Source organism: Astatotilapia calliptera, chromosome 15, assembly GCF_900246225.1.
Source record: "Astatotilapia calliptera chromosome 15, fAstCal1.2, whole genome shotgun sequence".
Taxonomy (NCBI): domain Eukaryota; kingdom Metazoa; phylum Chordata; class Actinopteri; order Cichliformes; family Cichlidae; genus Astatotilapia; species Astatotilapia calliptera.
The window spans coordinates 10142035-10159848 of NC_039316.1; the positions used below are offsets into that span (position 1 = coordinate 10142035).

The 17814-nt window shown below is 39.7% G+C and overlaps 1 protein-coding gene across 6 annotated transcripts in view; it reads right to left on the minus strand.

The window, feature by feature from the left end:
* utrn (utrophin) overlaps positions 1–17814 on the minus strand; it is a 198586-nt gene that overhangs the window by 179863 nt on the left and 909 nt on the right. For 2 of the 6 annotated variants that reach the window (XM_026194057.1, XM_026194059.1), the window contains exon 1: positions 4952–5076. In XM_026194057.1, the coding sequence (XP_026049842.1) occupies positions 4952–5033 (82 nt within the window). In that variant the 5' untranslated portion in view covers positions 5034–5076. Of the gene's footprint in view, positions 1–3851; positions 4019–4951; positions 5078–16789; positions 16942–17814 lie in introns of those variants that run through there. The other 4 variants (XM_026194061.1, XM_026194060.1, XM_026194056.1 and 1 more) reach the window with 4 other exon arrangements.

The window sequence follows — 17814 nt, forward strand, 5'->3', positions numbered from 1 at the left end:
CATATGGTGCTTTCTATTGACAATACACCAACAATAGCATAGAATAGACATGCTAGACATAGAATAAATAGAATAAATATACAATATTGACTTTTTGTTACGCTTTAAATAATCTGCTTAACACATCAGTCAAATCTTTTGCACTTTCTCTTGTTGCTCAGTGAGTAACCGACCCTTTTATCCATCAATGAATCAAGCTTTTACTAGGGCTGCAAAGACTCATTGAGTAAATTGAATAACTAATGAAAAAACCACAACGCAAATATTTTTGCTTTGATGCTTCATTAACCCATGACTCTGCAGCACTCAGCTGTCACTATGCAAGTATTTTAGCGTGGCTAGTTTACGTCTACACACAGCAAAAAGCAAAGAGGCCGAGCTGTTTTCACGACTGTGAGCTCAGGTGGAGTGAATAAACATTTCTTCTAGTGTTCAAAACAGCAGCGCTTGTCACTGTAATCACCATAAAAAAGTTTACTGGGAAAAAGCTAGTGAGCGTCCTTAATCAAATCAAACCACCTGTTCAGCAAGCTCCAGTGTCAAGGAAAAACAAACATTGTAGCTGCTCCCATCAACCGCTGTTGGTTTTACACTGAAAAATGTACAAAAAGCCGCAGAAGTTTAAAATAGAAGCGCATGTGGGCAGATGAACTGGTAACTTAGTCAAATATCGTGTTTAAATCACGCAGCTTGCTAAAAGCTGACAGCAGCCGTCCCACTTTCTATTGCAGTGATACCTGCAGCAAGCAGGGGTGAGTCTAAAAGTGGGACATGGGGTGTACTAGACCCTATTTAGCTCAAAGCTTTAGTAACATTATTTATCAGATTTAGATTAAAGGAATATATAAATAAATTATTATGATAATTAAATTATAATATTTTATTGCAGGCCAGTAAAACTCTGAGCCACTTACCTGAGGCAGTTAGGTTGGACACTGATTTATTATTAACATTAATTATTAACATCTACACCATCAGAACGTGCATTTCTGCAGCAGGAAATTTCGCATCAAATTAAAGCTCAGAGAATGCTCATATGCACCTTTAAAGGTTTACACACTTCAATATGCACATAAACACACCAAAGCTTCCTGCTAATGTAGGAAAGCCTTCAAAGAAGACAGCGCAAAGCCTCGTTTTAGGTTCTATTTAAACATTGTTTTATATGCCATTACTGCATTTGTGATTACTTTTTTTATGCACTTATGTTTGCGCTTAAAAACTACTTTTAAATTTAGCATCCAAATATAGTTTTTAAACTATTAAAACACTGAAATTTCTCAAATAGAAACTGATTAGCTTATTTTTAACATTTTTATTATTGTTTATTAATGTGACACAATTATTTCTTGTTTCAGTATCTTTTACCAGGTCCTCGTCCAATCAGTTTGGAAACTTTCACTTCACTTATTCATGTAATCTGCTTTGACACATTCTATCAACCAAATGAGGAGAAGTAAATATACAGCACAAGCACAGTGAAGAAAGGAATTACATGCACATTCCTTCACGGAGAAAAATATTCCAGCCTTGCCAAACAGTCAACATACGTCTAATAACTGAGTCATACATAAACACATCAGTCTAAGTCTGTATATGCTTTGCACAGACAGTACTGTTATATAGTATTGAGAAACAAGTGATTGTTTTGTTTTTGTTTGTTTGTTTGTTTTTGTTGTTGTTTTTTTTTGGGGGGGGGGGGGTTGCCAGCAGTCAAAAAATGAAGTAATGATTACATCAGGAGGAGTAATCTCGAGTTCAGCAGAGTGATCCAACTCATACTCTCAACACATGGTATGCATGGGTGTGCACCCACACCACAGCTTAAGACCAAAGTGTTGTGTTTCATCCTGTTTGCAGAATGACAACAACCAAGGTGATAAATTCTAAAAAACTCAAACCCACTTTACAGTTCACACCTATTTCTGTCCAGAGTAACAACTTTGTTACAATTACAGTAGGAATTCTTGAGTTATGTTCAAAGCATGTTTCATGAAGTCAGTGACCTTTGATGCACAAATTCTAATCAGTTCACTCTTTGAACCTGATGTGATAACACAAGTTTATTTTTCCTGAAATTTGGCCAAGATCCATCAAGCTGCCAAACTGCAATCATTTCCCTAACTGCTGGATAACAGCACGTTAATTAAAGTTTAAACAGTGCTGACAAACCTGAGAAAAAGAATCACAAACACACCTGAAAAACATAATATAACATAAATGTTCAAGGAGCAAAAGAAGAAGGAAAAAAATTAACAGAAGCACACGTTTCTCAAAGCAGCCAGCTGGGAACACAAGAGCAGACACATAAAATATACAGCCCCGGTCTCCCCCTCGCTCTCACAGGTGGAGAGAGCCTGTGACCGCAAAGTAGAGAAAACGGGGAAAACTATGTGGAAAGCACTGAGGTGAGAAATCAAACAAACCATCAGGGTTTCCACGACAGCACCACACAGTAAACACACGGGAGCTCGGAGCTTTTCCAAACAGAGATATTTACAAAGTTTGCCACACCAGTGAGCAGCTGTTACCTCTAACTAATTCATACCCAGCAGCTAAAATCTTAGCCCAAGGTTTTCCCAGTTCGCCGTTTCAGCGAACGGCTTAAAATGCATGTTCGACCGATGAATGAGCACGGCTAACACGTCAACAATACAGCTCCTGCATTAGCTGAAGTGTCTGGAAAAGTAAATGAAAGAAAAACAACAAACTAGCATGAGTGTGGCTACACCAAAAATAATGAGACTGAATGCGTGCCTTTCTCAGGTCATTGGCGAAGCATTAAACTGAGCTCTTGGCTTGGCTGCTACACAGCTCACAAAAAAAAAAAAAAAAAAAGCATCACATGCTGAACTTCACCTTGATGGCTCCTTGGAAGAAGCCTTGGCTACGGACTGTCCTGTCAGGAGAGCACCACCCACGGTTGAATGAAAGGCGCTAATCCGTATACAGGAAATACACACAATCCTACAACAATCACGCTCATACAAGGATACTGCTCAGTCTGACTCAAAGTGTGCTGGCAGACGTGTATTACTTTGAATCTGTAGGTTTAGAGGAATGAATAGAATTCCTATAATTTCCTATGCATTCCTCCTCCCTACCCCACTGGTCACTTGTCTAAGCTTGCCCCAGCCCATACAGCTTTGTTGACACTCTACCCTTGCCAAGATCTGGGAATTTGCAAGGAAAACACTCATAACGTCCAAATGGATTAACCCATATCCCCACTTACATTCTTCAAAACACCCCCATGGTCTGCAGAGGTGCGTGTAATTAGGGCTGAGCAGAAACAGTGAGGTGAGAGGGCACGGGGCTTTGGGGAAGTCAGGCCAGGGTGACGAATTTTGTTCAACAAGCCGGATCACCCCACACACGGCAGAGATTTAACAAGAGCAGTGTAAATCGCCTGTGCTGCTTGTAAAAGTGAGGGAAAGAGAAAAAATATAATAAATGCAGTGAAGGAATGTGAAGGAACTCGAACTGGTTTTAACTCCATATGCCCAATTTACAACAGTCCAAATATAGCTTGTATTTTTCTATGCTTGTTCAGATATGTTCAGTTTTTCAGTAGAAATAAAAAGAAATGTCCAAAAACTGACCTTTGGTAAACCCCACCAGTATCTTTGGCGCATTTAACAAAGTGCATGAGAGAAGAAAAACAGAAAAAAGACAGTTTGAGAAAACAAAATCTCTCGTTTCATGGCACACTCTCCTTTTAATCCAGCCACCCCATATCTTGCGCCTACACCTTGATCAGATTGCAAGAACACTAAAAATATGCACGATTTAAAACCAAGGTCCTAGCTGCCACCAAACTACAAGCGCGCACACCTGTCAAAAGTTCCTACCTCTAAGACTGAGTCCATGCTGAGCCATCTTTTACCAGAGGCCACCGTAATGCTCAACATAAGAACCAACAGAAGTCAAGTAAAGAGCCGGAGGAGATAGTCCAAGAGTATCTGCGCAAAGAAGAATTCGATATTCCTGCCTCCCTCTTCTTGTCTCTCCCATGTGTCTGTCACTCCTTGACCACAGAGAGAGGAACAGATCGCAAGAATGCAGCAACAGAGAGAAAAAGGAGAGGGGAGGGAAACAGGGACGCTGTCAGGGAAAGGGAAAGTGGTTGGAGCAGAGCGAAACAGGACAGGGCAAGCCAAGGGTAGGGAGTCATGATGCATCGTGTGATAGGGGGCGAACACAGATGAACGCTGTTCGGCACCATTCCAGCATGCGATGGGACAGAATGCAAGTTTGAGGAAAACAAAGGCAAAAATCGGCATGTCAGACAGAGATTGGCACACAAACATAGATGCAACACGGGATTATGGAGTAGGCGATGCGGTGGGGCAGAGGCGTTGACTTTCCTATCTGCATTTGCTGGAAGTCTACACAACTCAAACTAAGGTTGGAAAGGAATTCACAACCAACTTTAACACAACACAGAGGAGCTGGAGTGAAAGAAATGTAAACGCTTAACTCAATTATGTGTAAATGTTGGCAATCTTTACTCCAGTTTTATCAAGAGGTGGTGCAAGCTCTGCAGTGCAATTTGCAGAGCTTCGTGTAGTTACTTTTTCAGTAGAGTATGAGTGTTTTGTGGATGTGACAAAATGAGACATCACACTCTCTTCCATTGTGCAGATAAATCACAACACGACTGCTGATCAGCAGTCTTCTGCTGCGTGATGGTTGACTGGCTAGATAAGGAGCCATAAAACCCAGGGATGATCAACTATCTCATTCACACAAATAAAAAGTATGCACATCACGACTAAAATATGACAGAAAGAGAGAAGTTGTATAAAAATCACAAGGAGGAAAAGAAAAAGAATCGATCAATTGATCAAAGTCATGGGTAACGTTCACAATTACGCTCCTTCGGCTATGAAAAACAGAATCAATGCCGGTGTGTTTAGTCTGCTTTTTAGGTTAATCAAGACAAGCTTACCTAAATCGAGGCTACTTTCATGCTTTCCTTTTCTTCTGAAAAAGTTACGCTTTCTCCACGACATCCATTTACCCAAATTCATGACAGCAATACAGACCTTACAAATATATACACACACACAATGGAGAAAAAGAAAAAGGAAAACAAGTAATCCGGAACAGGAAGACAAGGTAGTGGCAGCAGCGTTAGTGGTGGGAGAGTGAGTGAGTGAGAGAACAAGAAAAAAAAAGAAAAGAGAAAGAGGAAGTGGAGGTGTGACAGCATTCATCGATGACGCTGGGTGGGTTTATGTGGGGTGCCGGGTCGGGCACTCTGTCACGACATACAAATGTTCGCACACACAAGGCTGAGAAAAAACCACGAGTGAGAAAAACAGATGGTTAATTAAATAATTAATAGGTAAGTGAAAGGTTAGAGAGGTGTGTGTGTGTGTGTTGTACGCTTTGTGAAATCAGTTGATTCTCGCCTGCAAACACGATACTGCTGGAAACAACAGCTCTAATTCAAATAACCGCGACCCAGAATGAGCGTGCCTTAGCAGAACGGTTTAGGGTTAGGACAGCCACCTCTTTTGCCTTTGGTTTACATCAAAGTGAAGCAATCAGTGTCCCTGACTCTCAGAAAAACAGAACTGTTACAGCAGACTGAGTTAAAACTGAGACGTGGGTCCTGACATTCACCGAGGGTCTCAGCCGGGGCAGTGGAGCAGGGAACAGGGAAAAAGCCAGAGTCCATTTGCCCATTGATATATTTAGTCAATGAGGGCCAACTGAACAAACAGCTCTATTCCCACACAGAGAGAGTGAAAAAAAAAAGAAAAAAAAAAAAAGAGTAAGAGAGAGAAATGAGAGGGAGGGCAGAGGGTGAGGGCAAAAGAGAAAGTATATTTTCCTGTGTTTTGTTTTTTGCTTTCCTTTCCTTAACAAAGAGGAAGTAGAAGAGGTGATTCCAGCTTGGTGACCAGCTTCCAGAGTCTGACTGAATTAAATCCACTTCCTTCCACAGGGAGCTGCGGCAGCTGGTCTGGTCACAACTCAGAGGAATGAAATGGTTCGGGTCAGGCTGGCTTTGGCAGTGAGTGAAGGAAGCAGACACCAAAAGGAACTTTCCACTAGGGTGCGTCAGTCAGAGACAGGCGTCCTCCCCCTGTCAGTCCATCCTTACACACCGTCCCCAGAGCATCATCAAGCTGCTTCACTGAAGCCATGCAAAAATGCCCCCCTCCCCCCTTAAATATGCACATAAACATCTCTCTCACGCTTTATATCCAAATATCACTTCTGACTAGAGACTGGAAGACATGAATGAAACCCTTTCATTCCACGTCTCACCACAAACAGTCCTAAGTTTACATGACAATCAAAGTTGATGGTTTCCTGGATGTCTGGTATTTGAGCTTCAGTAATTATTAGACAGAAAATTACTTATAAAACTTAATATAATTAACTCTTGCCATATATTAAGTCTAAATGTGTATGTGAACATAAAAGTCAAAAATGGCAAGTGAGACATAAAGTTAGATATGCAAAACATGCGTACATGCAGTTTTCCCTGGCTCAGCATCATAGCTAACACTAGAACTCCTTTCAATTATGAATAATACAAAGGACCTTATGAAATCTATATGCACAGAGATGAGACCGCCCATCAGCGATTCATCTACACACATCACCCTCTGGCATGGACAGTGCAGTCGCTCTGCAGCTTAATGCACAACTATGTTACCAGGAAATATACAGAGGATGTTCTATGACAGAGAAGGAGACTATGAATTGAGGGGGAAATTGAATCTAAGGATTCTTAAAGCACGGTCAAAGGTTAAAACCTTTTGTGTCACTGTTTATGGGGTAAAACTGTGGAATAGTTTTACTATAGATCTACAGCAATGCTCAGGAATTAGTAAGTTCATGAAAATACTTCGAAAACTGATTTTGGAAGAATATGATACCGATAAAGATGATCACCCATTGTATGTATAAAAATATCAAATTATATCCAAATTATATCAATCACGGTAGCCAAGTTTATATAGGTTCTCCTCGTGTATCGTGTGGAGTATGTGATGATGGGAATTAGGTGAATTATGTGGGATCAATAAGATGTTGAGCAGGGGTAGGAATTAATAAGTATGTTCATACTTCTTCCTACTCCTTTTCAGACCAAACATTGTTACATTATGTCAGACGATTTTGTTTTATTTCATTATATATTTTTTGTTTATCTGAACACATACGTGTGTGTGTGTATATCTACATATATATTCGTATCTGTAAATGAAAATATATGTAGTGTGTATATATTGTTTTTTGTTTTATATGTCTGAAACAAATAAAGATACAATACAATACAAACAACTGTCACCCCAGTATTTTTACATTTACAGTAATCACACTAATAGATGTACAACCTTCTCAAATGATCTCAGAAGAATGCACACAAAGCATAAATCAATATAAACATCATATTTGGTGTTTCACACACAGTTTTGGAGGATTTCATGGACATGACATTGAGTTAACCACATCAAAGTGAGGTGAAAAGACATATTCATGCTTAATATCATGAAACGGTAACCCAGCTGTGCATTAATCCTGCCACCTGCCACATTCTGGCGTCATCCTGCATTTCAGCTGCTGCAGCCTACAGTGTCACCAGCGTACAGTGCAGCCCTCCGCTCTGCACTCCGGGGGTAGATAATCACAGGAAGACAGCAAAATGCTGATTGGATTTTATTTTGAGATTCAATTTAGCTTATATCCATAGTGTTGTGACTCACTGGCAAGAACAACAACACTGATTTAAATGTTTTCTATAAAGGAGAAGTACAAGTACTGCACTGTGTAAAGAGAAATGAAAGAAGGGTAAGAGTCGAGGTATGTTATAATCATTCCTTATTTATTAGGGGTGGGGGAAAAAAATCAATACTGTGTAGTATCGTGATATTTTGTTTGCTAATAATGTATCGATACAGGGACAGCAGAAATCGATATTTTGTTACAAAAACATTTTCGTGGACTGGAACTGACTTCAGAGCATGTTGATCCTTTTTCTGAGCAAGAATCCTGACATTCCTTCACTGTCCAAATGTGTTTAACTTTTTTTTTGGCAGCAATAAACATGACAGTTTACTTATTTTAATTTAAGACATGTTTTATCTTAATTAAGCTTAAAACTTTTTTATTTAATTTAAAATTATATTTTGTTTTAATTTACTTTCAAATTCTTCAGTTGCTGAATGGGCTGCATAGTTTTCATAAATTGCATAGTTCAGAATAGCTATAATTGTACCAGATGGTTGCATTCAGTTAAGTTGGACTAAACTGTAATACAAACCGTTCAGTTTGTCAACAATAAAACTGACTGAAATGAGAGAAAGACTGAGTGTGAGACTTTGATATTAGATAAAATGAATATTGATAAAGTTTACCTTTATGTACAGAATTTGAATATTGCAAAATAATTTTAAAAAATTGCAATAATATCGTATCGTGCGTTAAGTATTGTGATAATATCGTATCGTGGGATTTATGGTGATTCCCACCTCTATTATTTATCCTGTTAATTTTCCATCATCTGGCATAAGTTCACCAACCCAACAATGTTTTGCCAGGTTCGCTTGTCTCCAAAATGTCTGTACACGTGGGTCAGACACAGACAGACTGAGACTACCTGATTGTGGCTGAGAAGTCCCATGTTAGCCAACTGCCTTGTCAAACTGGATTCTGAAACTATGGATTCTGAAACTATACAATCATTGAGCATGCAGTTCAGACAGATCACAAAATAAGCTCAACCAACAGCCATTCTCCGCTGACAGAAAATCCCCAAAAGAGACCTTCCGACTCTGCTGTCACTCTTTGATGTTGATGTGTTGCAGGAGTTAGGTGATGAAATGGTGCAATTAACTTTGTGTTTGTTTCCTCCAGCCTCCCTTCCTGATATTCCACATTGATTTCAGGTTTGTGCGCCTCTCCTGTCACGTGGCTTCTCTGGCTTTTTCTCTCTCTTTTAACCACAAACAGGTTCTTCTTTAACAATAATGTCTGTGTGATCGTTATATCTCAACACAACATCGCACATCATACACCAAGTTAAAATTGAATAACTAGGAAATCCAAACCTTTTACATGTTGGACCTTCACTTAAATCCACTCAAGTAGATTCCTTTGTTTACATCCTAGAACTTCATCAGCTCATTAGCACATGTATCATTGTAGTCAGTCCTTTCCATCTCTATTGAGCCTCTCTATGCAACGCTGGAAAAACAAAGTGGGTTGTTATGGATCTATGCTAGTTGCCAAATAACCATGCCACAACTTTATCTAACATTTTTAGCATGATAACTAAATAGATCTGTATCATTTTATGCACCAAACAACAAAAATATTTAGTACTGTAGCAAGAAAGTAGGAGTGATGCGATAGGTCAGAATGTAGAATAGACAACATAGATTGTAGCTGTAATGAGCTTAGGACAAGGGGTAAGAAAGGAGGAATGAAATGGGAAGTGCCTGCAGTGGAAAATAAGAAATCCACAGGAGGAGGGGAAAAAAGTGGTCTGTGAGTGTTTAACAACTGTAGGAACATTTAAGACTGATGATTTTCTGCCATTCCCAGTGTGGTCTTGAAGAGCTTGACATCTTGCCTGGGCGGGGTGTCTCAATGCTGCTCATGCACATGCACCAAAGAGGCAGAGTCCCACACACAACCACACCCAGGGGAGATGCTTTGGCCCAGGCCTTCATTCCCACATTTCCAGCCAGGACTTTGCAAAGTAAAGTTTCCTCCCATTTCCCAAGCAGCCAGATTAAGCTGCAATCAAAGACATTAACACAAACACAGAGAGGCTTGTGTGCCCATATAGAGTGAAGATACATCCAGCTGCGTGTTCCCTGTGGAAACTTCTTTCTCAAAGTGGAATAAACTCATGAAAACTCCCACTGACCCAAACAAGCCTGGGAGTCTCCAAAAAAGCAGAGGCAAAGAAACAATTCAGGTCATTACGTTGCATCAAGAGGCGGCACACAGTGAAAGCCTCTTTGTTTTGATTTGTATTCCATGCTACCCACACATGCAAACACACACCCATTATAAGCATTTTGCATGTATATCATTGCACTCACTGACAGCTTGAAAATCTGTTTTTAAAGTAACAGCAAAGCTATGAAACAATAACAAATGAGAATAATAACAACTCCGGATCGTCTCAGTGTTTCACCCAGTTACTCTTGAACACAGGCACGCACAGAACAGCTGAAATACTGAGTACACCCAGCTCCAAGAAGCCAAGGCCCGAATTAAGGATCTGTGACATGTAGCTGAGCGAGTATGGTGACAAAACACACCCTCTACACCACCCATTTGGTGACATTCACATTCTCTTGTTGAAAACACAAATATGTCTTACATTGTGTCACACCCAAAGGTAAGCAGATGATCCAGTCTGTGGCTCATCGCACATATAAAGCTGATGGTTAAGCTTCCCATTTCAACCAGTCAACCAATTACTTTTTCCTCATATCTTTCATGTGACACATATTGCACAAAGCACGTACCAAAACAAAGTGTGGGAACCAAGTAGGATAGACTCCGTCAGCTAATTTCAAAACACTACACTACACAACATTTCAAGGCACCCACCAGCTCTTAAAATATATTGTCTGGGACTTATACAGATACTGTTATGGATCATACGAAATCAATACTGATGAGTGGAGAGCAGAACTAAGAGCAGAAACAATAGAGAACAACAAGGCCAGGTCAGGTACTGACTCAGGTTTAGAGCAGGCTCCTCCACAGAGCTCTCAAGTGACAAATAAGGATCGAGTGATTGTTTCTCACCTCATTACCGTGTGATGTTAAACAACAGCCGCTAACCCTGTGAGTGATATATGACCTTTAACATTTGTATGCACTCAGGAATGGAAAGAAGAAAAGCACACGCACAGACAGGATGTAAAGGCAGGACTTTAGCGGTTATAAGGTAATCCAGCTGTAACTGTGTCAAGTAGTGTGTCTAACCATCCTCTTATCCCATTCAGAACTGATTTGCAATGTGGCAAACCACAAAATTAGCACTTTACCATATACAGTACAGCCTACAGGTCAGATGGAGGGCAGCAGCTAGTGATTTATTTATTTTAATTATAGGGGACTTATTACCCTAAATTCCAGCTTTAAATTCTTGGACTTTGTTAGAGTAGTTTTGCATGATGCATCGTTTAACATAATCCTTATTTACAATTTCAGCCACTCAGTTCATGCTGTGTGAAACATGGCCAACCTTTCTCCTGATTGGTTGTCCATCATGAACAGAAGATTTGTGTGCTAATAGCCAGAGCTGTGTGCCTGGGATTAACAATAGCCCCTCTTACTGACATCATGCTAATCCAAGAAAAGACAAAACTCTGGAAAGTGTTAAGAGCAATCAGAAGCCTGACCTGTTTGCTCCCCACCTTTCTTTCACATGTGAGGTATGTATGCATGCATGCAAGTATGCATTCATTCATTTTCTTAACTGCTTACTCATCTTCAACTGGTGAGCGGACTCGAGCCTATCGTAGCTGAATGGCAGCAACAGGGTTGTGCAGAAGGACAATGGTGTCAGACATGGTCAAAGTTAACGATGACAGCTCGCCAATCAAGGCGACTTTTAGCCAATTTCCCCATTGATGTGTTAAATTTATGTTGTCATTGTGCTGAGATTTGTGATAAATTCAATCTGTGAAGCACTAGGTTTCACATCGTACCTCAACACATAACCAAAACTTGCAACGCAGATGTTTCCAGGCATGCACAAGTTGGTACCCAAACTTCTCTGCACTTTGAAGTTGGTGTGCGTGTCTGTTTATGTGGATAGCGGCTAAGAGATCCATCATGATCGTCATCTAACGAGAACAAACAAGAGGAGGATATTTCTGACTACTGCTGGATTGATTTTTAAATCTGAGTGTAATATGACCACATCTGCAGAGATCCAAGAGATGCCATTTCATCTTCCTCCACTGGGTGTTTTTGTCTGTGAGAAACTCGGCTGTGTTGGGGAGGGGAGGGTAAAGACTGCAGTAGAATCAAGTGAGATTTTAAGTAGAAGGAACCAGGATGAATTTGTAGAACTGGAGTTTCAAGTTAAACTCCAGTTCCACAAATTAAGCTATGTGTTTAAGCCATACATCTTTACATTATGGAAAAAGAAGAGCATTACCACAAGGTAGGCTCCTCTGCAATGACTGAGCCTGATCCTAGTATCCAGTCTTCTAATGACTTTCACACTGAACTGAGATGATACAATGCAAATACATTACTTTGCACTAGTATAATTACATTAAAATAAATGAAATTAACATGTTAACATAAAAATATGAGCTTATTTTTTTAAACAAGGTTGTTAGCTCCCGAACAAATGCCACATAAGTTTGGCTCTCCTGTTTCCAGGAAACTCTAAACTTTTCTCTATAACCTTCGGGAAATCAGCTTCATACAGACAAACATGTAATCTTAACCTTTTCAATTCCACTTCCTGCTCTTTTGCCTCTCTTTTCTTCACACTCCAAAGTGTGTTGATGCTGCAACATTAACATCTCTTTCTGCTGTTCAAAAGTTAACGCAGATGGAATTACCTTGCGGCCACCTTCTGCAATCAATACACCGTTCTCAATAAGCTTTTCTTTTAAAATAGAAAAAACTTCATCCTTTTGGAGAGTCTAGAGCAATCAATGCCAAAATGCTCTGCCACTTCCCAGTGCTCTTTTTTTGTAAGCAGTTAACAACTGTTCACTGGGAGTTTGAAAAAACTCATGTGCAGATGCCATGTCCACACAAAAATAGTGTAAAATATACTGTACACACTTCTGGGACTGGACCACAGAATATAACTGATAGAATAAAAAACAGTTATTGATACAAAATTGTTGTACAACACTAGGTTAACAATTACTGGTATGAAACACCCAGCAGTAAGGCACACTCTTCCCTTACTAGCTACCTAACCAAAAGAAACTTACTACATACACTAGACCGTAGTCTTCATGCATTTGGTGGTGGGTGTTTTAAACACACAGCACGGTAACTGATGACAAACCGACTAGCTGCCAACTTTGGCAACAAATTGGCAACAAAAAGACAAGGCTTAGCTTGTTCAATTAGTTTATTTAACAAAGAAATACTTAAACGTGAGATGAGTAATCGCACATATGAGTGATGAAATGCCCAGCATGGATGCTTGTAAAGGTAGGTGCAATATGTTGTAAAAAGAGGCATGTAACAAAAATACTACACGTTGGCAAGCAGCCTCCCGGATTCTCTTTCTCTCTGTCTGAGTGAGTGAGTGAGTGAGTGAGTGAGTGAGTGAGTTGGTTTTATATACTCCTGTCACTCCCACCTCTCAGGTGCAGCTGGATATGTAACAATCTAACCCAGGGCTGCAGGAAGGGAAAACACAACAGTGCCAAATGAAGTGCTACCAAGCCATTATATGTTTCATTATTTTGATCCCACTGTCATTTATTATTTTACTAATAAATACACTTACTGTAAACTATTCATTGTTGTATATTCAAGTTATTTTACTCTAAGATGGAAGAAGTTCGATCAGTGCATCCCTAGCAGATACATTACCTGCTCTGTCAGCTTTAACCTCCACCCCATTTCCTCTGTTTTCTTTCCTCCTTGATCCACTGTAAGCTTGGATAGTAACCTGACACACTGAACCACCTCCCCTCGCCCCTCCAGAGACACTAATGTGCATTTGTCTGTGAAACGGAGTGACTATATAGCTAGTTCATAGGAAACTTGGTAACACACATACACACCCCTGCTCCAACCTACACTGCAGTGAGATCTCAGTCAAGCACCAAATGGAAAACGAGCCAGCTGAAATAACGAACGTGCTCACTCTCTCTGCAAGATCAGGACGCCTGGCGCTAACTTTGTGACAGTCACTAAGCGTGACAAAAAACAGAGTTTACCGTTTGAGCGCGCGCTCTGCTGTTGGCTATGAATTCTCCAACCTTTCAAACATGCCCACATGGTGGCCGGCATGGAGATTAACAAGTGCGCTAATGCTTGTCTTCACAGCTGCAAAAACATCCCTCCACCTGCTCACCACACACACACACACAGACGCACACACACTCACCTGCTTGTCACTCTCTTCTAATACCCCATGTTTCAGCTCTGTGTAGACTTTTTCTCATGATGACAGAAACCACATGAAACAAACCCAGTTTTGGGTGGGTGTCTAAGGATCACTGTTAACAATCAGCCTCACTAGTTTATAACATGGTGAAAGAAAGAAGACTTTATAGTGATCGGGGTAGACCACATGATATTTTATCAGCGTTTAGCTTGAAGCCATTTCCCAGATTTGCCTTGGTTTCAAAGCAAGCGCGTACTCTCTGAATTCTAAAACAGAACAGCTAATTTCTGTCATATTTATCCACCAACTACAAACACACACCACAAATTTCAATCGTCAAAGAGAAGATAAGAACCACTTGTGCCGAGGCTCCCAGGTTACCTCGACATACATGTGAGCGGCCGTATTTTCTAAGTTGCGTTTTTTTGTGCAGCTATGCTACGTGCTAAATTTTCCCCTCGTTGCCATAAAAGAAAACATTACTTTTAGGGTTGCTAGGGAAACCTGAATCTTTGTGAGAAAAGCATTGTGGTCTGGAGACAAGCATTATAAATTACAAACTCCATCGGCACAGTGGAATTCCTGGCATGGAATCCACCAGTGCTGTGAGGCTGGGTGGGTGAGGCTGGGTGGGTGAGGAAAGCTGGCATGAGAACTGGCCTCTTTTTACTGTATTTAACAAGTTTACAGCAGGAATTGGGAGTTAGAAGGGGGGAGGGCTATGGTGAAACCCAGAACACAGGCTTTAAATATATTTATATGTGTTCTTTTTTATAGGAACATTAAAGTAGAAACATTCCAAGGCCGAAGCTCCTACTTACCAATGACCTAAAATAGGTCAAGTAACACTTTAGCCTAACATATAGCAGGGTAATCCTATTACCAATATCAGTGTGTTAAAATAACAATTGAAAGACACTGTTTTTTTCCCCACTTCTTCATATTATTAATTCCATTTTTGACACTGAATTTTTTTAGTACAACAGGGGTCAACCTCATTTATATCAACAGCCACATAAAGCCCAATTTCATTTTAAGAGGGCCAGACCAGTAAGGCTACTGCCTAATAACCTATTGAAAATACCCAAAACATTTTCCCCTTACCGTCAGTCTAAAGCAGTTTGACTACACATTTAATCCTGAGATGTTTTATAAAAGAAACCTGCAATTTTACTATTACATCTCACTTTTTCCAAATCACAAAGACACCAAAGAAACCTATTGACACGGCTCATTGAGACTACACTGTAAGAAATAAACAACTTTATCCTGTAATTTAAAAATAATAAATCATGTGAGAACTCAAAGAAAAACTTTCTTTTTTTTTACTGTTTAAAGCAGAAAAGTCTTATTTTTAAGTATATGATAGGCTTATGTTTTACATCATTGTCAGTAAGAGGCCTGTAAAACTGATCCAAATACAGTCAAAAAGCCACACTTTATACTCTCCTTTGAAATTTCCATGTTTTCCAAAGCCCTATAGTAGGCCAGATTGAACTCTTTGGCAGACTGATTCTGGGGGGGTGTTTTAAACTTCTGTCTGTGCCAACAGATAAATATTGAAATCTGTAAATTATTTTTTAAAAATCTAAACAGGAATAACAACTGTTGCTCAGCTGATCACAATAGTTGGCTGATGTATATAAATGCATTCCTAACTTTGATCCTCATTTCAGTTATCAGTGGAAATGGAAACCTCATGAGTTACATGGCAATGATTTTGCACCTTAAGCCAAATGCTGCTTTAACATCAATTTACATCCAAGACGTTTAACTTAAAGCTCAGTTTTTGTCAAAAGTAAACAATCCCCATATGACAATAGTGTTTGTGTAATAGTTACTCGTACAGGTAAAGTGTTTGATATAAGAGTGATGAGCTTGCTTTCCTCTGTTCTGTCTTACACTCCAATTTTCTTTGTATCTTGTCAGCCCATTTGACCTGGGCACCAATTTTAAAATGGGACATCCTTTAACAACCTCTTTAGCGGGATGTATAATGATAAACTTACAATGCAAAGTTTCACTCTAGACTCCTCTAACATAGGAAAATGTGTGCTTATATTGTTCTTCCAGTTTGCCATGTTCTAACTAAATGTACTGTTCAAAGAGCCAGGAATAGACTAAATCAAGATGGGTACACAACATCAGGGCATTGTCCTCCAATTACCTTAATTTAGACCAACTAAAGTACTCCTCTAACTAGAACAACAACTTGTTTGTAAGCGTCTCTCCCTCTGAGGGCGGTGTCTACGAAATATTAACCTATGGAATGGAACGATCTGCAGAGAACGTGATCAGTGGGTGTGTCTCTCTCTAAAACCATCCCTACATTCTTGTCCTCCCCTTCTTCTGCTGCTGGACACTTTCCCTTTCTGTTTCCCCTTGCAAAGGTGTGATCGCAAACCCACTCTGTCCTCATTACGCTGTGTTGTGTGCTGTGTCTCTCTTCCCCTGCCTCCACGTATGGTTAACCATACACCAACAGGATTTCTGGCTCTGTCACAGTTTTCTAACAGTGACTGCACATGTTCACGCACAACAAACTGTTGCCTCGTGCCATTTATTCTGTTAAAGAACACTGAAAGCTCTGACAACCTTTGGACTTGCATGCTCTGCTTCATTTGTTCATGTTAGGGAACATTAAGTACTGGAGACAGCTGCAAAATACCAACACAAACAATGGACATAAATATCAAAACATACCAGATCTTGATTTGATTTTGTCGTTGAATTCTTCATTAGCTCCTCCCCCAGCGACGTCTCCGGGTGACGCCATTGCAGCCCAGTTAATCCAGTGCTAGATTAGGTAAAATAGTGATCAATTTCCAGGCCTCTCAGCAGCCCTCTTCCTGCACCTGTAAGGAATAAAAATGAAAACTCAAACGCCACAGTTCCTCCAAAAACAAAATTTTTTACTGTCAAATTAGTTCTCTATTGCTTTCATATGACATTTAGTAGAAGACAAAAATCCACAAATGGCCAGATCAAGTGTCTCAGACCTGGTACCTCATGACAACCTAGGATGTCTCAGGAGGAAACAAGCTTTTTAAACCATGTCTTAGGATGCCAAGCTGTGCTCTTCTTTATCTTTAAATAACTCCTTAACTGGCAATTAAAATGTGGACTTAAACCTTGGCATGGAAGCAATCTAGATATTGAAATCAGCATCAACACAACAAAGAAATCTGACCGAAGAGATGTTTTTTGTTCAAGTCTCAGTTTGAAACTCAAAAGAAAAAAGCTCCAGTCAATACTTCAGCTGGTCATCTCAATTCACTAGCTTACATTTCTGAGTCATGCTGCAGCTTTTGAGACCCCTTTTTTTTGTCTCGCTTATGCCTGTGGTCTGTTTCACTTCAGGGTATCCTTTCATTAAAACTCAACCACTTTCCCTTCCAAAATAGCTTACTTTTTTACCATGAAAGGACTTCATGTGCAGTTTCCCCCCCTTACAGTTCTTGGTGAGTTACAGTTCTTGAGGGATGATGCAAGACCCCAAAAATAACAACTGTAAACTCAATGAAAAGTCAGCCTCATCTGTCTTGCAGCTATCTTTACTTTAATTTCAGTTCCTCTTTTTGTAAGTGGAGTAGTGCTGACAACCAGACCAAAACAACTGAGAAGATTTTTAAAAAATAATAATAATATATATATATATATATATATATATATATATATATATATATATATATATATATATATATATATTCATTCTAATCTCATCTCTT